At 42.8% G+C, this 27,431-nt stretch overlaps 1 protein-coding gene across 3 annotated transcripts; it reads right to left on the bottom strand.

The window, feature by feature from the left end:
• Window positions 1-591: 591 nt before the first annotated feature.
• Window positions 592-25,572, bottom strand: MED1 (mediator complex subunit 1). 3 transcript variants are annotated; one of them, XM_044999367.1, is made up of 19 exons: window positions 25,473-25,572; window positions 23,123-23,534; window positions 19,889-19,995; window positions 18,822-18,900; window positions 18,226-18,280; window positions 17,968-18,100; window positions 17,152-17,180; window positions 16,619-16,690; window positions 15,063-15,137; window positions 14,319-14,392; window positions 13,810-13,899; window positions 12,379-12,490; window positions 11,778-11,902; window positions 11,479-11,597; window positions 9,677-9,878; window positions 9,344-9,439; window positions 9,100-9,205; window positions 6,940-7,080; window positions 592-3,366 (listed from the first exon to the last, which is right to left on the bottom strand). In XM_044999367.1, exons 2-19 carry the CDS (start codon window positions 23,148-23,150, stop codon window positions 3,291-3,293), a joined length of 1,719 nt encoding a protein of 572 aa, XP_044855302.1. In that variant the 5' UTR covers window positions 23,151-23,534; window positions 25,473-25,572; the 3' UTR covers window positions 592-3,290. The 3 variants fall into 3 exon arrangements, with proteins under 3 accessions (XP_044855302.1, XP_044855300.1, XP_044855301.1); XM_044999365.1 differs by having other exon boundaries at window positions 592-7,080; window positions 25,473-25,563; XM_044999366.1 differs by lacking the exon at window positions 23,123-23,534 and having other exon boundaries at window positions 592-7,080; window positions 25,551-25,568.
• Window positions 25,573-27,431: the final 1,859 nt, after the last annotated feature.

The following is a 27,431-nucleotide window of genomic DNA, read 5'->3' as shown; positions in this document are numbered from 1 at the left end:
AAAGGCACAAATCATTAGGGAATACAAATTTTCCTCCCCATTTTATTTGTCCCTCTTTATCATTAAATCAGATTAAGGCTGTAATTCTAAACCAAAGCACTAAAAAAGCCTACAGGTTGAGATTCAGTGCTCTGACCCCCAAGATATGCAGCACAGAAGGCACGGCCTGGGGACAAGTGGGGGCAAAGATGGTTGCACCCATGGGATTCTAGCCTGCTGCAGCCCACAGGATAAATTAGACAGCCAACGGGCTGTGTCGCAGCTCAAAATCTACACTGGGCCATGCACTATGGAGATGGTCTTAGCATAGCCCCTGCACCAAGGCATACAAAGGAGGTGGCTTTATGGTGTACCTGTGCCAGGAGGATTCTCCCCCAGCCTCCTGCAGCACAAGTTCTGCCTCCTTTATGCCACCAGAGCAGTGGCCGGAATGTGTCCCGTACTGTCAGAACCAGTGTTTCATTGACAGGGGTTAGCCATCTTTGCTTTACAAAAGATCATTTTAGAAGAGTGTTGACTTTACATACCTTGAAGTTAAGACAGTTCTTGGGAAGCAGAATGCTTTTAAATAAAGATGAGACAATATTCTTACCAAAGAAATGTATTTGCATGTAAATAAACATTTTTTTTTGCAGTATTTCCAAAAAAGTTGAAAGTACACTCTACATTGAAAAAGAATGAAAAATTAGCAGGAAGTATTTACACAGTTGCCCACAAAAAGCGGATTTGAAGACACTTATTTACATAATGACCATTTAGGAAAAAACCATTTTCTTTTAATCTCAACATCCATTTCTTAACCTGAGATTAAAAGGTTTGCCGTTTTAAAATTTTTTTAGTTTGTTTACACTTTTATCTTTCCAATACTGAAAGATGTAAAATATTATAGAGAATAACAAAAATATTTAAAAAATAAAACATTTGTAAGAGATCAAACATTTACATGTAAAATGTTTGTGTAATATTGACAAGTGTACCTCATCTCTGATCAGTGCAATAGAAGCATCGTGCAACTGTTGCCTGACTTTTAATGGCTGTCTTTCTCCCTTACTTAGTGTAAAACAAATAAGTGTATAAAGGGGAAAGGGTTACAGTGCATTACAAGTGGATTGAAAAGCTATTTACCTGCTATGACTACAGTTCAGGATTCAGTTTCTCTTGCAGCACTCAAAGTCACAGATGCTTAAAAAGGATGCAACTTTGCTCTCTATTTCTTTAGGTGTTAGCAATGATTTCCACCTCTTGCAGGAGAAATTTAGAACCTTGAACTTGAGTCTTAGGTAAGTAGTGAAGGAACCACATTCAACTGTTTTCATTTAAAATATATTTATAATTTAAATCTTAATAATTTGCAAAGCTGAACAATTTTTTAAAAAGCCTTTTACTGCATCTTTTATATTGTTAAAACGCCAGTCCATTTTATTAATTGAGGAAATTATTCCTTGAACACCCAAACCTTGCTTTGCTTTTGTAACAGTGCTGTTAGCTTCAGCTAAGCCTTTACACAATCCAAAGAAGTTTAAAAGGTTATTTTAAATAAAGCAACTTAAATGAGATGGACAGAATTAAAACAGATGACAACCTGTTGCCATCTGAACAAGTGTTATTTCCAAGATGCAGCCACTGTAGCAGGATCTGAAGATAAAGTCATCTGGTGTTGTATTTCTTACATCCTCTTTATAGACACCACACAGTCATGTGATTCTGATGTTGCATCAAATAATGTCATTTGCTGTAGGTTTAGACTTTATTTACTACTGTCTATCATCTCAGCACATGAAGCTGGGCGTATTGGTGAGAGGGAAGCCATGGGATGCAGATCACTAGGAGCAAGGGATGAAGGTTGGAAAATATAAGGGAGAGCTATTGTGCGAGAGAGAGAAATTCACACCTGCTTTCTATGTGACAACAGTAATTCCAGTATACAGCCCCAAACAGAGCTGAAGACAGGAAGAATGGAAAGTCTACAGCTAGCTGCGTAGAAGCCAACCCACTGAAAAGATACAAGCATTCCAGTTTTTTAGGAGCTCTACATGAGCCAGAAAAGAGAAGCTGTTTGGCCTGAAAAAAATCAGGGGGCTGGACTGTATGCAAGACAGGAAATGTCTAGAGTTTAAAGGAAACCTAAACCTTAAAGGCTTTTCAAACTGCAAACCCAAAATAAAGGGTATTCTCAAGCCCACAGGTGAAAAAATCCTGGCCCCACTGAAGTCAGTGCGAAACTCAGAGGGGCAAGGATTTCAAATCAATGCATTTCCCTGTAGGACCTAAAAGGAGATGGGTTCACAGTACTGTTTAGATACACTGTGTTCCCTTGTCTGAAGGCTTTTCTGCGTCTTCTCCTCTATCAAAACAATCCTAACTGCTTTCATTTATCAAATACACTTCTCGCTCCTATCCTCTCAACGACAGAGACTAGCAGGTCTTGCCTGCATCTTTAAAAGTCCTGGTCAGAGAAGGAAATCCGCCATTCCAGGAAATTATTGCTTCTATTGAAGCCAATCAGGTTTTACAGAGCCAAGACATTTCAGCATGTTTTTAATAAACACAATTACTAACACTGGCACAGGAATGATTCACACCTACTGGTGAGCTAACAACCTCTCAAGTGGGGGAAGGGGGGGAGCATGGGGAATGCTTGTGTGTGTTACCAGCAGTGCTGCTGTGGGAAAACGTGATGCGCACACACACAAATTAAAAATGCCCTAGGCACTTTTGCAACAGAAAGATTAAAAAAAATTCCACAAAACATTTGCGCACACGAGTAACAATAGCTGCATTGACTTCAAATGGGATTTTTTTTTTTTTTTACAATGAATAAAGTTAAGCATATTCTTAAGTATTTGCAGGATTGGGCCCTAAATGTCTCTCTATAAAGGTTGTGAATTTTCATATATACACAGCACTGGGATTCTGGGGAATTTCGTTTCCTTTAAACCTAGCAAACAGCGCTTAGATCAGGGCAAAGCATGCTGTGATTTTACCAACTTCACCAAAGCTACAGTGGCTGCACATTTTCCAGGCTTTCCTAACCCACAGCTAACCAAGCTCCCAGAGTCCCTTCAGACCCCGCATCACACAATTAAAATATAAAGACTGCATGAAAAACAAACAGCATGAGGCATTCAAATAGGGGCATAAATAAATAGCTAAAACGCAAGGTCAATCAAACATCGACATAAATATCCTTCATCACTTTGACCTGGAATAAAACGCTGATGTCCATCAAAACACAGTGCCTGATTTTGCAGAGCTGCTGATGTCAATGGAAGATGAAGTCCTCAGCACCTCTAAGAATCAGACACTAAATGATGAAGAAACTCCATAAAAGAAACCTGCAAAGCATTTCTCTTTTCTCCAGACACCCTTCAAAAAAAGAGAAAACCACAAGCCCCAAACATTAAAATATGCCCTAAAGTTATTAGCTCAAAACTTACTAAAAACTTATCATGAAAAGGAGAGGGAGGGGGGAAAATCTAATTCTTCAATAATAACTTATGTTTCTGCACCAATTTAGGGTCTGTTCCTCCAAACACTTACCCACATGCTTAACTCTACGCCCATTGACTTTACAGGACTATTAATACATGTAAAATTCAGCATGTGTGTAAATGGGCTGCAGACTTGGGGCCACAGTCAGAAGACTGGTTTGCCATTCCCACTCAGAAAGATCGGCACTCGCAGGTATTCTGTGCAGGTTTTTGAGATCCTCAGGAATACTGTTTTCCTTTTAAACCATGTCCCTCAAGGTAAGTGTGGTATTCTGAAATGAACGATTCTTTGCTTGCTATCTCTAGAACCCACTGGGGGGTCCTAGAGATCTTTTAAAATTATTTTTTTAAAAATTAATTGCCAATCAGAGCAACATCCATGAGGTCATCGTCTTCCTCCCCAATTAAAAAATCAGGACTTGGCCGGGATGGCCTGTCAGCTGATAGGATAGCACTGCTGGTCATGGACAGAGTCTGGTCAGAAGAAATAGGTGATTTAGACCAACTTTCTGGTTTAATGCTATGAGACTTCTTCTTGTCTCTGTCTTTGTCACGATCCCTATCTCTGTCACGGTCTTTGTCTTTCACTTTCTTCTTCTCTTTTTTGTGCTTCTTATGTTTTTCTGAACTATATTCCGGTAGTGGCCTAATGCCATCATCAGAGCTGGGACTGTTCTGATAGGATTTCTCTGCTATAGAGGAGCCAGACTCGCTCTCACTGTCTATATTTTGAGGAGTGTAGGCTGGTGACTTACTGTGGCTGGGTGAGCAGCGTTCATGCTTTGGAGTAGACCCACTGATCAGAGGGGATCCATAGCTTTTGGAAGAAGCCATCTGAGGCCTTAAGCTATCCCCACCTCCTTCCCCAGGTTTCTGCAAGGTTACTTTGGCTTTTATGCTAGGGGAACCACCATCGTGTTTGCTGATGATAATCTTGGCCACTCCAGTACTACCAATGTTTTTGGAATCCGAAGTCTTCTTGGAAGAGTCTATAGATCCTCCAGAAACAGACACTTTGGATTTGTCTTTGTCACTTTTCTCCCGCTTCCCCTGAAATTCGCCTCCAGACATGTTGTGTTTGGAGGACAAAGAATGGCTTGAGGAATTGGAACTTGGCCCCATCTGTCCATCCATCGGGTCTTCACCTCCAGGCCCACTAGTAACAACCCCATGTTTAAGTTTGTCTATGACTGCAATCAAGGATGGCTTCTTGTTTCTGCTTGGAGATTTGCCCTTGGAGCTTCCATGCTGGTTCTGAGATGAAGACATGGAAGAACCACCAGATGAAAAGGAAGATGAAGATGCTGTAGAAGAGTTTGATGAAGGAGGTGGTTTCTGGGACATGGACCCAGAGGATCCCATTCCTGAAGAGGACTTCATATTTGACCCTGATCCAGTCCCAGACATATGTGAGCCCCCAGAACCTGAACTGATAGGCGATTTTGCTTTAGATGACGGGGGAGTACCTGGAACAGGTTTCATTGGAGATGCAAGCTTGTCAGAACCCCCTGATGGTCTAGAATGTGAAGGAGAAATGTTTGGTTTACTCATGGAAGGGTTCATAAGTGATGAAGGCTTCCCTTGAGGTTTCATCTTGGTACCTCCAGAACTGCTGCTGAGGCCATGTTTGGTAATAGGGGAGGATCCAGGCTTTCCCACAGACTGAGCTGAGCTTTTTGACTGACCTGAACCTGAGCCTCCTTGGCTCAGGTAGAGGCTGCTACTCATCTTTGAGCCGGAAGACCCTTCTGATTTGCTGCTTTTTACTTTGCCTGAGGCAGAAGAGGAGGAGGAAGAGGAGGAGGAATGGCTGTGATGGCTTTTGCTGCTTGAGGAGACAGAGCCACTGCTTGTATACTGGCCGTGTGAAGGTTTGCCAACAGTCACTGTCCCTTTGGGGATCTGAATTGTGATTTTTGGAATAGGAGGAGTGGCTACACCAGGAGGAGTCTGAGATCTGCCTGAACTTCCAGGAGATTTTGACCCACCAGAGCTTGCTGGTGGGGTGAAAGGTCTGTTCGATGAACTATGAGAGGGAGATTTCCCTTCTGTGTCCGCTTTCTTCCGCTTTGGAAGCTTTTCTTTACTTTTACCATCACTGGACGGGGTCCGGCTGCGTTTTCCTGGCTTACCATCTAGCCCAGGACCCGATAAACTACTCCCAGAGCCATTGCCTTCTTTTACCCGTTTCTGAGACTTTTCCTTTCCCAAATCCCCTGTACTTAGTAAAGGGCTCTGGCTTCCACTATGATGCTCCATAATGTCAGAGGACCCCAGGGTTTTGCTCGCAGCTGCAATAATACTAAAGTCAACCATGTCTGCCTGATTGCTTCCTTTAAATTTATTTTCTCCCCCATCACCCCCCAACACTTGCACTCCCAAACTACTTAAAGCCTGGGATGCAAAGCCCTTGAAATCGTCAGCATCTCCACTCTGACTGCTCTCATCGAAGTACTCCTCCCCAAAGCCACTTTGACTCTGACTGTTCAGTAAGTCAGGATTGAAATCTACTCCGTCTGGGAAAAAATGGTTTGAAGAGTCACTGTTTGGGCTCACAGTAGCATCTGCTATAAGGTCGGCTGGGTCAGTGTACGGGTTCTCACTATTTGTCTGAAAGACATCTGGGTCAAATAGGGCACTTTGTGAATGTCCTGAACTAGAAGAGTCCCTTACAGGCGTTCCGATGGGTGGACAGTCTTCATTAGTGCTGGGGAGCTTGGCAGCTTCCTCTGCTATATCAGAAAGGATATCAGTAACATCAGCTCCAATGCTGTCTGAACTGGAAAGTCGAACCATCCTCTGAATACTGGGCTGAGAGTGAGGTATAGGCTGGGGGTACGTAGTAGGCGGAGTGCTGCACTGACTGGGCGCTGGAGTAATATGAGGGGTATCCAGAGTATCAGCGGTCATGTTGACATCAAAAATCGGGTTCTGGGAATCAACATCCATTGAAAACAGCTCTCTCTGAAAATCATCCTCAGTTTGATGCTTGGGCTTGTCTGCTGGTGTGCGAGATTTTTTTTTCTTTTGCTTGTTCCCCCCAGGGCCCATTTCCATTCTGGGGGAGCCAGAAGAAGAGTTCTGCCTTTCAAGAGGGCTGCTCCCATACAGAGTGGAGAAGTCCTGAGGAGGATTGTCTTTAAGGAGGTTCATGAGCATCGGGTGGTTCTTGGTGTTGCTTGCTGGTGAGGATACTGGTGGTGGCGTGTGATGGGGAGGGGTTGGACTTGAGCCTATGGTAGACCCCACATTCCCTGTGATCTGCAACAAACTAGTGAGAATAGGGTTCTGAGACACTTTGCTGAAGTCCTCCCCATGGCCCACCGAGTCATGCCTCTCTTTCATGCTCATGCTCATGTTAAACAGGGTAGTGATGGGCCCCCCCGGAAAAGTGTTTGTTGGTGTAGTGGTACCACTCATTGGGTTGTTGCCTGTGGTCATGCCGTACCCTGGGCTGCTGGCGGGGGGCAGGTTTTTCTTCACCATGTCTTCTACTGTCTCTGCAATAAGGGACAGGGCTGGTGTATCTGCCTGAATGGTTTCTGCCTTTCTACGAATGGCTCTCATCGTCACAGGAATGGACATACACCTGCAAGACAGAAAGTGGGAAGGATTTAGTATGCAATTTGCTCATTTATAGAAACTGTCAACTAAAGAGTTCTAAAAACATTACAGGATTCACAGCAGCTCTGAGAGTTAGGAATTATCCCCCTTTTGCAGGACAGTACACTAACGCAAATCACGAAGGGACTTGCCCCAGGTCACATGGCAAGACAGCAACTGAGCCAGGAATTGCCAGAATTTAGAATCTTTTGTTCCCTGCTGTAACCATTCATAGCTACTCTGTCATACTCCTCTAGCCATTGAACAACAGTGCCTCTCTACATTGCCTTCATCAATATTATCTGCTACATTTTTAATTACAATCAAAAACTTTAATAATTAGTAACTAAGTAATACTTAAGAGAAGGATGATCTTGTAGCTAAAGAGATTGGGTGTTAGGAGGGATAGGTTCTGTTCCCAGCTCTGCCACAGGCTCCATGTGTGACCCTGGGTAAGTCAACTTAATCTGTGCCTCAGTTTCCCCATCTATAAAATAGGAATAATCATACTGACCCGTAAGGTAGGAAACTCATCAATATTGATACGGAAGTCTGTAGGGTATCTGTATGTGCAGAGCATTATTAACACCTTGTAGTTTTCTAAATGCTTCCAGTGTTGCCTGGGGCGGAGTAATTTTGATAAAGGCCCTGTGTAAATGTAAAGCCTGGGGGCTGGCAGGGCTATCAAATGTTGGAACCATGCGTGAGTCACCCTCTAATTCAAAGAGAGGCAGAGACTTTGAAGGCAACTGCAAGCTCCTCAGGAAGCATGAAAACACGTACAACTAAGCCAGGCACCCAGAAAACAAATATTTAATAAGCTCGGCAGTTGCTGCTGCACAGTTAAGGTTGGAACTGAGATTCCAATACAGCCTTGGTTTTGCCTCCCTTTCTCCTGAGCATCATTTGCCTGAAATCCACAGACAAAGGATGAATGGCTTCAAATCTGGTAGGTTTTGTCCAAGGCTGGCATAAAAAACTCTCAACAGAAATTGAAGTGTATTAGAAATGGAGTTCTGGAATGATGCCACCCAGACAGAGGTGTTCACCAGAATTCAGAAAAAGTCTTTTAATGATATTTTGTCTCTTTTGTAGCTAAGAAATAGAAAGGATAATGGAAGCAGTATGTAACAGTAGACAGGGCATTAGACAGATGCTCAGATGACTTGGCTTATATTCCTGTCTTTGCCACTTGCCTGCTCGGTGACCTTAGGCATACGACTTTAAACCTACGTGCCTCAGTTTCCCCATTTGTATAATGAGAATAATGCTACTTAAGTCATTTGTAAAGTGCTTTGAGATCTATGGATGAGAACTGCTACAAAAGATCTAGGCATTATTATTTATTTGTATTTTTGTAGCACTATTACTATTATACATAGATTTGAGGAGGCTAGAAATCTATGTCGCATGCTTATAACTATGATTGTTAAGCAAGAGTTATGATTTATTAAATCAGTTTCATTAGACACCACAAATGTTCAGCTATTCAAGCACTCCCTTTGGCTGAACAAACTGTAGTGCCTTATAAATAACTATGGCAGATAGTCTGAGAGAGATGGCAGGTGATCTACAACGGGATCTTTCTGCAGAAAAATGAACCGTAGAACCACTGTCGCCAGGGCCGGCTCTAGACCCCAGTGTGCCAAGCGCGCGCTTGGGGCGGCATTTTGCCGGGAGGGTGGCAGGCGGCTCCGGCAGACCTTCCGCAGTCATGCCTGCAGGAGGTCCGCTGGTCCCACGGCTCTGGTGGAACTCCCGCAGGCGTGGCTGCGGATGCTCCACCGGAGCCGCAGGACCAGCGGACCATCCGCAGGCACGTCTGCAAGAGGTCCCCCGGAGCCGCGGGACCGGCGTGCTTGGGGCGGCCAAATTCCTAGAGCCGCCCCTGACTGTCGCCTAGATATTTGTGAAGTGCCCACCAGTATCTGGGTGCTAGTTCTGGGGATTTATAGAAGATGCTCTGAGTGGCATCTAATAGCAACACAGAGAAGGCCTGGTTTACCTCTGAACAACTTTGGCAATGAAGTCATCTGTACAGATGAGAGCATCAGAGAGCCCTTTATATAGTTTACAGTTCACATGTGTGGAGTCCTGCACATCCATGACCACTGAAACAGAGAGAAGGCATTTGGGAGACATTAAACTTCTAACTGCAGTGGCAAAAAAACAAACAAAAAAACCTCCCCAACCCTATTTTCACCTAAAATCTATTTATAAACACATGCTTTTCACTGACCCCTACTCACCACACACCAGGGAGTCATTCACAGGATGCTGAAAGGATACACTGAAACAGGAATCGGAGAGGGGGCAAACTTCAAATTGCAGGATCCCAGGAGAATCTGAAAGACACAGGAGCTGGTAAATGCAGCATCTTCACAGCACAAGAGACGAAGACAGACATGAGCTCAAATACAGCCATTGAAAAGAAACAAAAATAAAATGGTGAGGCAAAGCAGCCTGGGCTTCTAATTTCCTATTCCCCAAACCCACCGTCTGATTCTAACACGCTACAGAAAACAATCCAGGATCATCTCTAGTCACAGAATTTTATTTATGCCGGTCAATGTGTCACCCACCTTCTTTTAAAACAGTTCGCTTGACACAACTGCCAATCAGTGTGTTGTAGGCCACTTGGTGCCTGATCAAGTTGAGGATGAGAGGAACCCGGCCAGGGTGCTGGAAGGTGATTTTACTAATGAGAGTTCCTTGCAGGCTTCTTCCATCTGGAAGAGGAGCATCCTTGTTCAGGAAATAGCAGTGCTGCTGTCCTGGAAGAGCCTAGGAAACAATCTGTGCTTTACTCCAATGGTACTGGATACAAGGAAGTAAAGCCAGCTACCAAAGCAAGTGCAGCTCCAAAATCTGTGTCATGCTAAGTTACCTTTGTGGTTGGAACTGAAACATTGGAGAGACACTTTCTAAGAATCAAACCCTTTTATAAACTGGATTTACAACCTGAACAAAAATACCAGTCTAGAAACACCACTGCCAAGAATGATGATATTACTTTGCACCTCTGTACTGCCCCATCAGAGGTTCTCAAAGCACTTTTATACACAGTAAACTTCACTGTCCTTTTGTGAGGTGATTAAGTATTGATCCATTTTACAGTTGGGGAAATGGAGGCACAGAAGGTGAAATCTTGGCCTCACTGAATTCAGTGCGAGTTTTATATTGACTTCAGTGAGTCCAGGATTTCACAAACTGTTTAAGTGGCTTACCCAAAGATCACACAACGTAGTCAGTGGAACAGCCACATAGAGAACCCAAGAATGTTAACTCCCAGATCTCCGCCGTAACCACCATGGTGACATTCCACCTCTCATGATGCTTGGGTTTAATAATTACACAGTCAAAGTCAATTCCTACTCATTGTATATGCAAATACAAAAACATCTATAAACCCAAAAAAGCCCATTCAAATTATATTAAGAATCTAAGCTACCTATAGAAGCCAGATAATTCCATGCTAATAATTCAGATTTAATAATTCAGTCACTTGCTCTGTACAGATATTGGCATGTTCAATGGAAACTGCATCTTTCAACACAGTAGCCAGCCCAGAAAGTACCTTCCTCTTTCCTCCACACATCGGCTACGAGTTTTCCAGCTCATGGCAGTCACTCAGGGAAGCAGTGGTTTAACAGTACAGATGATTTCAATACCTTGCCAAAATTATGATATGCCAGAGACTGGATTTATGGGTACTCTTATAGTTCTAATCTATGCAACTAACCCAATCAAAATAGCCAGTCTGTCCTTAGGAGGACCAGCTCATTAGCAAATGCACACGTTTAAAAGAGGTCATTTATCAAATGTTATTAGACCAAATTGCTGATCTTCTCTGGTCATCTTACATTCTCCACTCCCAAGACTTTTGTTTTGATCCGTGATTCTCAGTTAAATAGGAACATTAAGACAACACAACCCATGCAGACAAACTCATTGGTTGCACATGCATCGGTTTATTTACCAACAGTCTGACAAAATAGTACATAGCAGTTTTGGGTTACCTTTTGTAATGGAGGTAGATCAGTTGCAAAAAGAAAGTCTTGTAGTCCAGAGGATGACAAATCCACAGTGAAGACAGGACAATTAACCTACTGTGATTGTGTCTTTTCCAGCATTCTGGCTTGGATAACTTAGGTTGTGTCTACACACAAAAGCTGTACCTCTTTAAGTATAACTGCATCCACTCTAGGGGCTGTACTGGAATAACTATTGGTAAAAACATGCCCCTAATTGACAGTTATACTGGTACAAGAGAAGGCTGTAGTTGTATTTAATAGTTTCCAGTCCAGGGTTTCTAACTCTTTTCAAAAGTCCTCAACCTGCCTCTTGTGTGTGCTTAGTTCCCCAGTTCTAGTGACATACTTACTGCATAGAAGCGCATGTTGTGGTTTAAAGGTACAGAATCAGTCTCCTTGGATAACTCAAACTGTGTGATCAGCTCATACAGGGGGACAAACGTTGGCGGGGTGTCAAACAATGGGATTCCTGAGGAAACACAGCAGAGCATAATGACCACAAAAGGAGCTGCGCAATAATACGGACCTATTCAATCCTCAAAAGTACATATAAAAGAGTATAAGAACTTGGGTTCAACTCACTTAGTGTGCTTACAACAATCTACTAGTAAAAGCTAGTGTATACTTGTCCGATAGAGTTACAACCCACCTGTGCAGCTCTGCAGTTTCTGAATGAAAGCCCGGGATACTGGAATAGGTCGTGGGAACTTCAAGAAGAAGCAAGCTGGCAAGTCAACACTGTTGGCACTGGTGACTGATGAGAAGGATGGAGTCCTAAAGCATTGAAGTTACTTGTTTTTTTTATTACATGAATATTTATATTTATGTAGGTATATTATGCTGCCCCTCCCCCCCAAAATAGTGCCTGAGCACCATACAAACATTAATGAATTTATCCTCACAATACACATGTAAGGTAGAAAAGTATTATGGTGTATGCACAGAAACAATATTTAAAGTGTGTCTATATTTTAAGTGTAAGATACACATTTTATCCTCTGCCCAAACATAAGTATCTTGTCTGTTACTTCTGAAAGATTACGACACTTGATTAACACCTGAAAAATAGGCTTCATTCATGTCTCAAGTACAAGGTATTTCACAGATCGGGGCCACATCAAACCCCATGACTGATGATACAACATTGTGTTATTGACATGGCTTAGAAAGAGGACTCAAAACAGGGCCACACCGGTAGCATCTGAATGAGGTCACTGTGAGAGGCCCCAGCAGAAATGCCCTTTCCTTACCCTTTGTTGTCAACAGGATGCGATCCCATAATTAATGGTGCAATTGGGAGTTTGTACATAGCCAAGGTTCCTTCGATTGTTATCGATGCGTTCATGCCCAAAGACCGAGGGACTGGAAGAGGAGGCAAGAGAAAGGAGACCATATCAAAAACCGCTGGAAAAACCATTAATGTGCTTTAGGAGTTAAAAATACTGCTCACATGTAGATGTGTTATTTGTCTCTTTCAAAGTTTGATATAGTCTAGTTTGAATGTGCAGCCTTTTATTTATGCTATTTGAAGTTTTATTTCTCTTTTCTGGGGTGCGCCTATTACCTGTCAGCAATAGATTTCAAGTGAATTTACAACCTTGCAGTACATTTCTATGTGCAAAATTATTTATGATTTTGGAGCTGTTCAGTCCCAGTGTCTTATTTTTCCAAGTTGTCTCGCTCTTGCTAGATAGGAAGCTTGGTGTTATTGTATAAAATACTAACAAAAAGCAAACCTCTATATACAGATGTGAAAGTTTATTATTATAGTCCTACAAAAAGTCACCCCCATAATCACAGCTGAAACCAGGGGAAAGAATTTTTTTTTTAAATTAATCAATATAAAATAAACCTAGAGTTAGCCATCCTGGATGAAATTCACCTCAGTGCAGGGGGGCAGCCTATTTTGAGGGCTTAAGTAAGACTTCAGTGATGCACTGGCTTTGTGCAGGCCTGCACAGAAGTGGATTTCACCTCCAGAGGGCAACTGTATCCTGAAAATGGGAGAAGCGTCCCAGGGTTTGCACGTGCGTCTCAAACCTCCATCAGTCACTCTGCTCTTGATTCTCTCATATTGGAGAGAGGTGGTTGCAGACAGCCAAAGGGCCATGACTCCCTGATCCTGGCTGTTCAGCCCCAGTGGAAGCTGGAGTAGCAAGGGACCTAGTCTAACTTCTACCACTGGTGTAAGGTCCTGAATGGATCACTGACTTTATGTTAGTGGATGACCAAGAACACTGGAGCTCTGCTTTACTATGCTTCTCTCGCCCGTGGAACACGTCTGACACGACCTCTCCTTTCTGTTATGGCAGGGACGAGGGGGCTGGCTGGCATAGAAAACAGAAGAGCCACCTCTGCCAGCTTTTTGCTGGTGGAGACTTCCCCTATGCAATGGGAATTCTCCATCACCCAGCTCCAGACATGAAGACCATTTTGTGCTGCTTATGAAGGAGAACCCAGCCATCAATCTTCGGAATTCTACACTTTCCTCAAAAATCTAAACTCTACCACCAGTAAGTCAGTCACTCAGGCTATAACGAAGCTGCCTTCTTCTAGGATATTCTTGCCTCGGACTTCATAGAAAAGTTTAAACAAAACCAGGAACAAGCTTTAGACAGACTGAAAATCTTATGTGCCTAAAGGACAATCAGTGGCCATAAGCAGCCTTTTACGTGACCTACCGTTGTTCTCATGCAAAATAATGGGGGCTCCAGTGCCTTCTTCAAATAAATCATAGGGTGAAACGTAATACTTGAGATTCATCAGATGACCTGTGGGAAACAGGCTTGTTAATGAGGGCCTTGATGGATGAGTTACTCCGATCCTTCATAAGTCACTAGCAACCAGACCACACTCACTTTGTGATACTGCACAGCACATGAAGTGCAAGGCTGTTCAAACAGTCACTCTTTTTAACATAGGCCAATATGTCTGACAAAGAGAAACTGTGCATTGTAAATCCAGTATAGGGAATGATTTTGTCAAAGTAAAACTACCCTGCTGGATCATGAGGTACTTAGAAATATGTAGATGACCACCACTCTTACACTGGCAACTCTTATCCGCTATTACCATCTGCTAATACGAAGCTCAGGTACCACCCATAAAGGTTTTAGTTAAAATCAGACAATTAAGAAGGGTCTGTTCAATCCCCCATTCTCTCTTTTGGTTACACAAAAGACACAGATACCTCCACTTCTTGGGGTGAGATACCCAACACTGCCATGAAGAATCTTGTCGAGGAGACTTGCATTGGTGGCTTGCCTACAACAGAGAGAATCGTAGATTTATAATGTGCTGGAGCATAGTTTAAATCCCAAATGTCTAAGCACTGGTGGCTGCTTTAAGATCCTTCAATACACAGTTCACAGCCAGATAAAAGTAAGTATCTTAAACTCCACACTGTAATTGGAAAATGTCTCAAAGTATTGGCGAAAGGAGTCATCAGTTTCCCCACTAGCTAAGTGGGTTTTAGTCCATTAAATCTACAACAGTAAAAGCTAACGTAAGTGGTTCCCAACTCGTTTTGTTGGAACAACCCCTGTGATAGATTGGCAGGTGGCTGATCAACCCCATCCCAGTATCTCCTCCTGCTATATGCTAGAAAAGTTGCTGTATCTATTTTTTTTTCAGTCAGTCCCTCGTTTATGCTGTCTCTGCTCTTTTTCTATCTCTACTCTCTCTTTTTCATCCTCAGCCTGTTTTTTCCTCACTTTCTATTTCAACTGCTCATTCTGCAGTTAAACACAGACTTTAGAAAAGCCTTAAAAATGATTATCAGTTTCTGTAATGCTTTGTATCAACCTCCAGTTGCATAGGGTTGCTTTAATGTCAGCATCAGTTTTTAAAAAGAAGTCAGAAAGTATGGGCCTCATCATGGCGCCAATTCATGCCCAGGTATGGAGAAAAATCAAAGGTGTATAAATGTTCTTACCAGTACATCACTGCCATCTTTGAGAGATCCAGCTCCAAAGACTGAAGAGCCAAGTACATTTTAGTTTTAAGTTTGCTTGAAAAAAAAGCAGCATGGAAAAAAAAAAAAAGAATTCAAGAAACTGTACAGAACCTGAAGTTAACTCAGAACTTCAGATTAAATTCTTAACTAATAGTATGACCCTAATCATGGTATTAAATCACTAACAAGAGTCATTTTTTCCTATTATGGTTTCAATATAAACTGATAAAAGACATATACACAGTAAATGATACAATGTCTCACATTTTAGATTGTATATTATGTTTTCTCTTCTGAATTTGTATAGAGCAAATCATGTACATATGTATTCCTAATTTGGTATCTGTGTACTTCATGATTATAATAAAAGATAAAATTAAGGGATTTATATGTACATCTATGTTTTTTAAATCAAAAATGCACAAAACCACAGAGGAGAAAATGAAAAGAATAAAAAAATTTATGCTTCATAGTATTTTACCACTAAATTCATTTCAATCTCTGTCTAGAAATCAACCCTGGCTGCCTAGATGGCAGCAAGTTTCTAAGATCATGCAATCAAGTGTATGTGCAGCTGACACAGTATTTTCTAAAGACTCAACACTGCACGGTACTAAGTATCTTCCTGGAGATGCTCAGCAGCCTCTACGCTCATTGAAGTCAATGGGAGCTGTGGGGTGCTTAGCAGTTTTGAAATCAATATAAAGAGTCTATATTTAGGCTCCTTTTTTAAATCTTGCCCACTATGAATAGATTATTTTTTTTAATGCCAGTGAAAATGGGTATTGGATTGAAATATTCCCTTGCATTGTTGAGCGTCCCTAAAATAACACCACTGTGTTAGTTAGCAGTGAAATCAGAGAATGAACCTGAAACTGACCAGTTCATTACCTCACCTGATATGAAGTGAAATGTAAACACACTGCATAAATACAGAAGTGACATTTTAAAATTTCTTTTAGTATTTCAGTATAAACTTAGGCCCTGATCCTGCAAACATGTATGCACCTGAATAACCCAATGTAAGCCCTTTGGGGCAGGGACTGTCTTTTTGTTCACTGCTTTTTCAATGCCTAGAACGATGGGATCCTGGTCCACAACCAGGACTTCTAGGCATGATGGTAATTCAAATAAATACATGGAGGATCAGGGCATTGGTAAGGAAACTTGTTAATATAGTTTATCTTGACAGTGACCTTTAAATGCAGAGCTTTTTTGTGTATAAAGACAGATGGTTATCAAGATAAAAAACAGTTTTTCCAAGGTCTCTTAGTGTAAGAAAATTGACAAATGGATTCCCAAGCAAATGACCTGACGTGTTAGAGATTTGTAACTTGGGCTCCAATATTATAAACACTTATACATAGTCTTAACTTTAAGCACACAAGCAGGCCGACGGAAGCCAACAGGACTAGTCACCTGTGGAAAATTACCATGGGTTAAGTGCTTGCAGAATTGGGGCCTAGACAGGTTATATAACCATGGGGGGAAGGGGGCGGAAGGAGGAGAATACACTACATCCTGTATACACTTACTTGTCTCCAGGAAGTTTATAAAGGTTCACAAGCCCCTTTAGATGCTTAGAGAATTCATCAAAGTTTTTCTCTCTAGGAGGGAAAAAAAAATGTCATTGTTAAGCCATTTGGATAAATCCTTCATAGATCGATTTATTTTTAAGAATTATTACCTTTATGATAAAATTCTTAAATCACTCAGGAATTTACTTTTACAACATGAAAACTGTGAAAATGTGTTTCTTTCAATCACTGTCTAATATTGGCAATCGATTTACTTTTAGCTTTTTGTTTTTTAAATTTCTCTGCAAAACACCCTGGTCAAGAGAGAATTGTGTGGCCTCGTAGAGAGGCTTCAAAGGTACCATGCATGATGAAGAGTCAGGAAGCCCTAGCCAAATGAAGCCAGAAAACCTCTCATGGAAGTGCAGAGACTTTGTGAAGAAGGAACCGTTACCAACTACTGTATAATTCCAACCATAAAATAATACTGCTGATCATTGCATCCTGAAAAAAATTATTTTCCCTGATATTGACTAACTGTTTTTGCTCACCTCAGCTGTTGCACCAGTTCTGGACAGCTCTGAAATGGAAAGAACATACATTACCATTCATTTCAAATTAATCTGTGACTTTTGAACATTTCTATGACTATAAAATACAGGGACAGAATGAGGTTTCTGACCATTATCTTCTGGTGAGAAACAGTTTTACACTCACTGCTCTACACCAGTATGGTTCTGATGCCCTGTTTGTCAGTCACTTGCAGCACAGATTCAATTAATATTATCTCCTGTTAAACAACGATACCAGTTTTCAAACTTGGGGGCTTTAAGTTCAACACCTAAATCTATATGTGGGCATCTACTCGAAGTGCCATGGTTTTCAGAGGTGCAATTAAATCAATGGGAATTGCAGATGCCACCGCCTCTGAAAAATCAGGCCACTGATTTAAGATGCCTAACTTTAGGCCTCCAAGTTGAAACATTTTTACCCAAGTTTCCATCTACAGAACTGTAAGTTTTATCAACGATTAAGAAATCTACTAAAGGAAACAGATAAAAAGCTGCAGATAACTGTAATTCTGCTTTGTCGGTTGATTATACTCTGACTCAAAGAAAAATATGGACCATTATCTAAGTGGTTCTTATTCACATGCACAGAACTGAACTAATCACCAAATTTAGGAGTGAGAAGGAATCTCCCCATGGAGGTTTTCACCTTCCACTTGAGCCATGAGTAGAGATTTTCTATGAGAACTAGATGGACATATTTTACACAATTGATTCCCTGTGTTTGTGCAGAGGGTAGGCAAACCAACCCTGCTTGCCTTTGCCATTACTCATCTCCTCTTTCTAGGTTATACGTACCACAGGGTTTTCTCCATGGTGCGCCACCTTCACATCACACAGCAGCCCTGTAGGATCTAACTGGACTTCCACATAGAACATGTCTGAAGTGATGTAACATTCAGTGCCATTTGCACTAAGGTGAGATCCAAGGCTTACATACAAAACAAAACAAAAATTGCTATGAGATGCACACAAAAAACAATCAAACCAGCAGTGAGATTATGATGATTCTGTACAGATACACGGGAAATGCCTCTGCCACAAAAGAAGACTTACCCATTTTGTCTAGCTATAGACTCCAAGCGATCGGTCATGGCAGGCAGAGATGATACTAAACAGGAAAGACAAGGGAAGTTTAGACTGCATGACTCTTAATTTCTCCATAGGAGTGTATTCCTTTGGCACTAAGTGCAGTCTCAACTCCCCTTCCTCACACACACACACAAGCCAACATTATGCATTTGTACGGTTTCACATCTGGGTGCATGCACACATGAATTACCGACATGCAAAATATAGCAGGAGCAATTTTTAAAAAGAAAATAAATACTGCCCACCATCGCAGTCACAACTGCAAAGAAATGAACTGATACTCTACCACGTTCCCATACATAACCACTTTTGGGGTGAGGCCAGGCAAATGGTTTAGCTGGCAACCTAAACTATGACATTCTCCTGTGGTATAAGTGGTAAATATGTGCGTGTGAGAGTGCGTGCGCACATATGTAAATACACATACCATAAACACAAAATGAAACATTTGCTATTTCTGTTTATTTTTACAATTTAATATTTCAAGCGTGTTTCATTCTGAACACCATGGAAAGCGTAAGTATATTTTTTGTTGTTACATTTCCAAGGAGTTTACCAACCTTTTAATGCTTTCTGCAAAGTCTCCAAACAGCTCACCAGATGTTGATGGCCCCCAGAGTTCATCGCTACCCGTTTTTCCTGAGTGAAAAGGGAGGGAAAAAACACCATTTGTATGCAATGTTCATCAAGCTTGAGTCCATAACTATTATTCAGGGCCAAATGTTGTTTATTAAGACAATTTAAAGTTAATTAAATCCTATCCCACAATTACTCTTCCATTTAGCTTCTTAAAATGAGAACAGGAGCAAGGTAACAAAGATATCCACTGCATGCACACACTATTTTTTTCTTAAGCAGCCGATTGAATTGGAAGAATAAACTCGAATAGCTTTTTATATATGCATAATCCTAAACAAACTGAGAATAATAAAGGAAGAAATGGGGGGAAATTGCCAGGGACGCAAATTTCACACACCGCAGAACAATATTTGCAGAAAACTTTGCGTTATCTTTCCCTTCCTCGTTGCTGCCATTTCAACACACACACCAGCCGGGCAGTAGTGCTAAAACTGAAAGCAACATGCCTAACATCAGGAACACTTCTACAATAACTTAGTGCAGCTCTTCACAAATTAACTGTACTTCTGCCACAAAAGGAGAATGAATGAGACCGTGCTGCACAACTGCACTAACAGCTAGTTGCCAAAGGGGACTGGTACCTTAGTTCTGAGTAGAGACTGCAGTCCAGTGGTTAAGGACAGCAGGATCAGGGGTTCTATTCCTGACTCTGCCAATGCTCCATTACGTGCCCTTGGGTAAGCTACTTCATCTCTTTGTGCCTGTTTCCCCTTGGTCTGTCTTGTCTATTTCAATTATAAACTTTTTCAGGCAGGAACTATTTCTCCCTGTTTGCGTTAGCACAATGGGAACCCTGATCTTGGCTACGCCCTCTAGGTGCAACTGGTAAAACCCTACCTTCTATGAGCGGTTGTAAGGATTAAGATTTTGCAAAACACCTTGAAACACCTGGCTGAGGAGTGCTAAAGAACTATCACTACTAATCCAGACTACATAACTACACCATTCTCCCGGGAACCAATCTCATCCAGACTCCTCCAATTCTCACCATGACTTGACGGACAAGCTTCACCGTTTCAGTCCAAGGTCTGTTTTGGTTAAACTTTGCATGAAGTCTTTCCAAGAGAGAACTCATCTTATTCAGCTTCTCCGTTTCTACAGGACAAATCATATGGGACAACTCAGTCAGGGGGTCTGCTGCTGTTTAATCTCAGTGCTGACAACAATATTCAAACTTTTACAAATAAAAGCTCCTGTGAGTTCTAAATAAAAGGTGTGTCCTTTGCCTTTAACAGCAATATAAAACAATTCTGAGAAATTTTACTTCTTGCCACTTTACTCTTCTCTCTCTCACACAGACAGTTAAATAATGCAAAGACTGTACCAAAGGTCATCAAACCCAGGAGACAATAAGACTTCAAAGACTTATTGGGGAAATCAGTAGGACTACATATGTGAGTAAGATGTGAGCGTAGGATATGGTCCATCTTGTTTAGTCTTGGTATTGCATTATAATTGACTGGGTACCCTTTGCAGGCACAAGAGGCTAGTTTAAAGACCTGCTGAAACCTCAAGGAAAACATAAGGTAAGAAGTACAGCAGATCTTTAAAGAGGGAAGGTTCTACTTTTAATCTCCTGTCTCTTATTGCACTGTATACACTCATAGCTCCTTTCCAACTCTTTGTTCTACTAACCTCATTCTATGGCAAAGATCCTCCCCACAGACCACCTTCTCTCCCAATCACCCACTACAATTAACCATTTGTATTCAGTGAATCACCAGGAAGGAACCCCCAGACCAGTTTGAGATCCACTCTACTCACATTCATGTATTAAATTCTTTTCTTTTTTAAAAACACCTTCACAGCACTGAATGGAAGTCAACATACCACACTATAAAGACTCCAACTGGAGCCCATTTACAGTGAAGGACCTGAGGCATCGACAGTTGGAATGCGATACAGGGAGGGACTCATGCCCCTGCCCAATTGCCAGCGCCTCAGAGGGCTCAAAATTCTATGATTTAGAGGTATTCTAACCTGCCTAGTGGGATGGAGCCAATACCTCAGGGTTGGTATCCAGCGGGCACGGTATCATTAGGCTGCAGAAATGTCCTAGAACAGGGACTGCAATTTGCACACTGCAAGGGAGTGACACAACTCGGGATTTCACAGTAAATGAGGTTTCAAGGGACACCATCACTTGAAATCTAGTCATTTTTGAAAAATGAGTGTCATGTCTCAGTCTCCTCCCTAGCACCGTGACCCTAACTCATATCCCACCCTGGTGCGAAGGGGCGGTCATGGAGGGGCACTGCACAGGATTGCAGGGGCACCCAGATTTGGCCCAGTCACACCTCAATTGTGACAGGAGCCGCTGCCGTGGGGTGAGTGCAGGGCAGGCTCACTTACGAACTCCCCCGCCCTCCTCTCTGCACCAGGCCAGGAGAAATGAATGTTTGCCTATTTTTACATCCGTGGTTTCATTATTTCTGTGGATGCAACTGAACCCATGCGAACGCCACACCGGCTGTCATTAGAAAAGAAACCAGTTCTTCTACAGACTCTTTGAAATGTACAGCAATCACAGTTTATTTTGGCAACCTCATCTGAGTTGCCAGATCCAAGGAAAACACAGGATTATAACACTTTGATGATGTAAGTTACTGCTCATGTAAACACACATATCTAGGGACTTTTCAAAATTCAGGTTGGTGATGGAACAGATCAGAGATCTACACTGTGGAGATCATCTCCCGGGCAGGGGAAGCACAGCAATGCTATTAGGGGAATGTGAGGATCTGACTGTGCGGTGCTGAAGAGTCCGAGCCAAGAGGGGCCCAGTCCGATAAGAGAAGCAGAAGGGGGAGTGTTTGGGCAGTCTCAGCTGTTAGGACCAGGCTCCCTGATCATCACTCCCCCACTGCCACCCGTGCCCACTGGCCGTTACCATGCTCTGCTGGGGAAGCCAGAAGGGACTATGCAAGCAGGACGCTGTAGGCTGTCCCCCCTACTTTTGATACCACTGCAGCACAGAGCCTCTTTCTCCCCCAGCCCTTCAGTGCAGCCCCAGGGAACCAAGTCCCAGCTGCTTCCCCTGTTGGGCAGAGCCTGAGTAGAAGAAGCAGACAGGGCTCAGTGTCCCAAGGCCACGCTAAAGGGCCAAAGTCAGGAGTGGGCCACTACTCATAGGGTGCAGCATTCTGCTGCTCTCCTGATTCAAGGAGGGCTCCATTTGCTTCCCTGCACAGGGAAGAGTGTAATAGGCAGGGAGCCAGGTCCCATCAGCCAAGACAACCCCAACCCCTGTAAGGAGTGGAAACTGCCACATGGGATACACCCACTCTGCTCCCCATAGACAGCAGGCATCCATCGTCCAACGTGGGTACTGGACACCCATCCTGTGGGTACCTGGCATCCCACACAAGGGAGTGTGTGCATAAGACATGAATCTCCAAGGGAGGACTCAGCAAAAAAAAAAAAAAAAAAGTTTGGGAACTTCTGCACTAAATTGTATCATTCACTGACTGTAATAGCAACTGAAGGGGCATGTTTGATGAAGATAAAGGTGTCTGCAATCTGATCTATTTTATGCTAGACCCATCCACCAAAGATTACAAACTCCACTATATAATGCTGTATCTTGACCAAAGGGCAAGCTATTTTGATCAACATAAAGCTTTGCACAGTAGGACCTGTAACCTTTCATAGGTCATATTGGATCATGCTGGATAGACAAGGCTTAGGTGCCCGTACGCTCTGTATACCAGGAGACCATGCAGACCAAGATGAAACATCCCACACTAGCCAGCTGCGTTGTCCTCAGGCTGCTCCCATGAAGATACAGCAGCCTTTGCTAGGAACCCTTAAGCGCCAGCAGCCTTCACATCCCACTGGGGCAACAGGCAGCGAGGAACTCCAGTGGGCATGGGCTGCATTGCTCTTACGGCTGTGGGACCCCATAGTTCGGTCCCCTCCCATGCAGGGTAGCAGAGCAACATGATAACAACGGAGGCAACGTGCGAGCAGGGGAGGAAATAACTCCCCATTAGCTCAGCAAAGAGCAGGAGCAGGGATCAACCTCCACCCCCTGGAGCTGACTGGAGGGGGGTTATCGGGGGGAGCTGAACGCGGGGGGGGGGGGGGAGCAGAATCTCAGAGGGAAGTCGGGGAGCAGATCTCCCCATTCCCTGGAGCCAGGGCGTCCCCTACAGCGCCCGGGGCTCCCCCCCACGAGCCCCGCCCCTCCAAGGGCCGAGCCCCCCCCCGACCCCAGACTCACCCTCGGCGCCCCCCTGTGCCGCCTTCATCCCGCGGGCCGGTGCGGGCCTGGGAGGGGGAGGGAGAAGGGGAGGGCCCCGGGGCAGGCCGCAGGCGCCGGCCTGGCGTAGAGCAGGTACCCGCGGCCAGGCCCCTCCCGCTCGGGCCTCAGTCCGCGGCGGCCGCCGCCAGCCCAACGGCCATGGCTACGCTCCAAACCGCGCGACACTTCCGGCTTCTCGCAGCCACCGAGACATCTCGCGAGAGCAGAACGGCTCGACCCGGCGGGGGGGGGGTGATCTCGCGAGACTTGAAGCGGTCACTCTTCCCTCCGGCCCTCCCCTTCCTCTGGCCGCTGGGCGAGGTATTGAGAGTCCACGGGCACGTGTGTGCCCATGCGCTGCCCAGCAGAGTTGCAGGGTAGGGAGCTGCTTCTGCAAGGAAAGGGGGGGGGGATTTTGCGTCTGCAGCTGGAAAAAAAAAATGCGACTGAAGCCAAAATGTTACAAAAATATTTAATTGCAGGGAAAAAAAACTAAAAAGTTTTAAACTGCAAAGTTATATTCCACCCCCCCCCCTTTGTAAAATAGCTGGAGCAGCAAATCCTGGTTACTGCTGTGCGAAGGGTAGCACACATCGCAAAACCTACCATCCCAACAGCCAAGAGACTTAATGTAAGTAATGCACAAGCAGGGCAAATTACTTTAGAGTAGGTGGGATTTTGTTCTTGAACAGAATTAATGTTGCTGTAACTTCAGCTTCATAATTCACTGTTTCAGATGTCACTTTACCATTGTGAAAACAAGATACTCCGTCAATATGAGGCACACAGTTTGTCGTCTAAAATGGGACAGTTAACAGCATGTATTTTATTCATTTATAAAGTAAGTTTAACATCACCAGTGATGTGCAGGGGTTATGAAGGAAGCTGCAAAAGCAACCCCCATTGACCAAAGTCAGACCCCATAAAACATACAGTAATCCAACCTGAACCTAGTATTGGATTATAAAATGGGGCAAGAAAAGGCTTGAGGGATTAGTGGTTTTATTGGGTATCGTAATTACACGAATACATATGTGCCTAATTCACAGTATTGTTGTAGCCATGTAGGGTGACCAGATAGCAAATATGAAAAATCAGGGTGTGGGGGGTTATAGGAACCTCTATAAGAAAGACCCCAAAATTGGGACTGTCCCTATAAAATCAGGACATCTGGTCACCCTATAGCCATGTAGGTCTCAAGAGGGATGAGAGAATATATTTCATTGGACCAATTTATGCCGGTGAAAGAGACAAGATTAATACTTCACCCCCCACCCCCCAACACTTTTCAAGATCCCTGTAATACATGCCTATTACATCATTCAGTGTATTTCATCCAGTGCACTAAATGCTCCAGTAACAACTATGTGGGTGAAAGGAGAAATGCTCTCAAATGAGTTCACTTAGAAAAATGATGAGAGAAGAACACTATATCAGCTGTAAGTAAATACTTTTCACAAAATGATCACTCCCTATCTAACCTCTTAGTCCTCATCCTCAAAGGAAACCTGCACAACACCTCCAAAATGCAAGCCTGGGTAGTGGGTCACTTCACTTTGAATTGTTTCTTACAACATGTGTTAACTCCTTATATCTATTTGTCCTACCTTGTATTTTGCTATGACACTCTTGAGTATGTACCCCAGACCTAAAGAAGAGTTGGGTATATTCAAAATCTTGTCTATCATCAACAGAAGCTGGTCCAGTAAAAGATATTAGCTCACCCACTGTGTATCTAATGTGCAATTTATTTGATCCATAACTTCCAACTACAGGAACTGGTAGACAAAAAGTTTAGGCCTGACATGAATGTTTACAGTTCTAAACACATCTAAACTGAGCTTTTAAACTTATTAAGGTTTTACACCTTTCTCCCCAAATAAGGTTTTTAAGAGGCTATTTTAAGCACCTTTATAATAAACAAATCCACATAAAATAAGTCTTCAAAATATATTAAGTATTTTTACATTCTTTTTAATCCAGTGGCTATTTTTGCTCCCTTTCCTTGAGTCAAGTCTTCTGCAGCTGAACATTGCTTGGCTTTTGCAACAGATGGCTTTCATCAGAAGGCCTCAAAACACTTTACAGGCATGAAAGCTCACAACACCCAAGAATGAGGGGTCACTAGCCCCCTAAAGGCTAAACAATACAAGAGTACGTGGAAGAAAAAAATCCCAAGCACATGTCATTCTTCTTGGAGCAGGATACAATCCTTCAAGTGTCTAGTTTTCCATAGGCAGTTACACTCCCCATCAGGCCCAAATGCATAGTTCTAGCTCCTTGTAGAGTAAACAAAAAGATGCCCTTTTGTAGAATCCAAGGAGTATACCTGCTTTGCTCCTACAGTATAGCAAACAGATCTCTTCTTATGAGAGTTTGCCTAAGCAGTTGATTTTAACCAGCTCACCATAGGCAGAAGCACAAACATGCCTCCACACTGAAGAAATCCAGCCTACTTTCATACCTTCCCTCTTTATGGCACTGACTTCCTGTTAATAAGCCACAGCTGAAGACCCTCTTCTCCAAGAGTGGCAGCTCAGGCAATCTTTATGAATGGGGTAGGATTCTCTCTTTCCCCAAGGAAGACATTTATCCCCATTCAGTGGCCTATTGTGCAGGGTACATATGACTTATCACATACCCATGTGAGGTAGTGAATACAAATAAATTAATATTTAACAAAAAAGTAATGGAAAATTGCCCTGTTAAAACTAGCAGATTTGCTAATGCAATATAAATGGGGAAAAATGCTACCTAGGACTATAATAGTTGTCACTTTTTTTTTTTACAGAACAATCACTCTGAAATTCATGACGTGTGGAGGTAAAACTCAGATCCTTCTGCTCTAGAAAGCACTGCATTCTACCATGTGAACTAAAGGAGAATCTCCTTCAGCTGTTAGCAGTATATGGCCTCTGATGTACAGGTCTGATTCCATCCAGTAGAGAATTGTGTTAAACACATATATGCCAGCTCATTATAATACACCTCTACCCCGATATAATGTGACCCGATATAACACGAATTTGGATATAACGTGGTAAAGCAGTGCTCCGGGAGGGGGCGGGGCTGTGCACTCTGGTGGATCAAAGCAAGTTTGATATAATGTGATTTCACCTATAACGCGGTAAGATTTTTTGGCTCCCGAGAACAGCATTATATCGAGGTAGAGGTGTATTTTAATAAATCACAGAGCTCCCTGTGGAACCCAACACCCGTTATAGCAGATCAGATTGAAGAATAAAATCAGGGTGCAAGGAGGTCATCTGTCTACCAGGATTTTACCGAGGCCCTGATCCTGTAATGAGCTCCATGTTGTAGGCGTCCCAAAAAGGAAGTTAGAAGGTGACTTGATTGTGGTTTTGAAGTACCTATATGTGAAGATTTCTGATAGATTAAAAAAAAAACTTTACTACCGGACAAAAGCATAACAAGATTCAATGGCTAGAAATGTAAGCTAGACAAATTCAAACTGGAAATTAGGTGCAGATTTGCTAACAATATGTGGGGCGGGGAGGTGGGGAGAATTAATCATTGGAACAGCTTGCTGAGAGAAGTGGTGGATTCTCCATCTCTTGAATTCTTTACAAGATTGGATGTCTTTCTAAAAGATATAGTCTACTTCAATCAGAAGTTATTGGGCTTGATACAGGAATTACTGGGTGTAATTCTGTGGCCTGTGTTAAAAAGCAGACACGGAAAGCAGAGAAGATGATCACAATAGTCCTTTCTGGCCTTAAAAACTATGAAGTTAGTGGCGCTCTATGTTGGCATAAGGGGCTTTCTATACTGAGCTCAGTGAAAAATTTGGGCGGGGGGTGGGGGTGGGCAAAAGCAGCCATAAACCACAAATTATTTGGTTTTTTGTTTTGTTTTTAAAGTCTGTAAAATATGAGCAAAAAAGGAAATGAATGATACTAGGTAAAGCTTCTGAGTGCTGAGTGTCAACCTAAAGGCAATTTTATTGCCTAGAGAGTATAGTCAAGGAGGTCTATAATGACATACAAACAATTATAATTATAGCCAGAGGGCTCAGTGTTCAAAATGCTGACATGGCTACATGGAAGCCGTACATACATAAATGCAAATTGAATAAATGCTAATCAAACCCTGGAATTTCAGAGCTTTTGAAAAATTGCCTTTAAGTGAAGTGACCATGATACAAAACTACATCTGCCTTCAACAGTAACAGTCCAAATCTTACAGTTTTCAATGGATTGCTGGGGCCACTGCTATATCATTCAGTACCACTGATCCCCAATCCATCATCTGTAGCACTCAAGTCTCA

Source organism: Mauremys mutica, chromosome 25 (genome assembly GCF_020497125.1).
Source record: "Mauremys mutica isolate MM-2020 ecotype Southern chromosome 25, ASM2049712v1, whole genome shotgun sequence".
Classification (NCBI taxonomy): domain Eukaryota; kingdom Metazoa; phylum Chordata; order Testudines; family Geoemydidae; genus Mauremys; species Mauremys mutica.
This window is presented reverse-complemented; position numbering and strand designations above follow the sequence as displayed.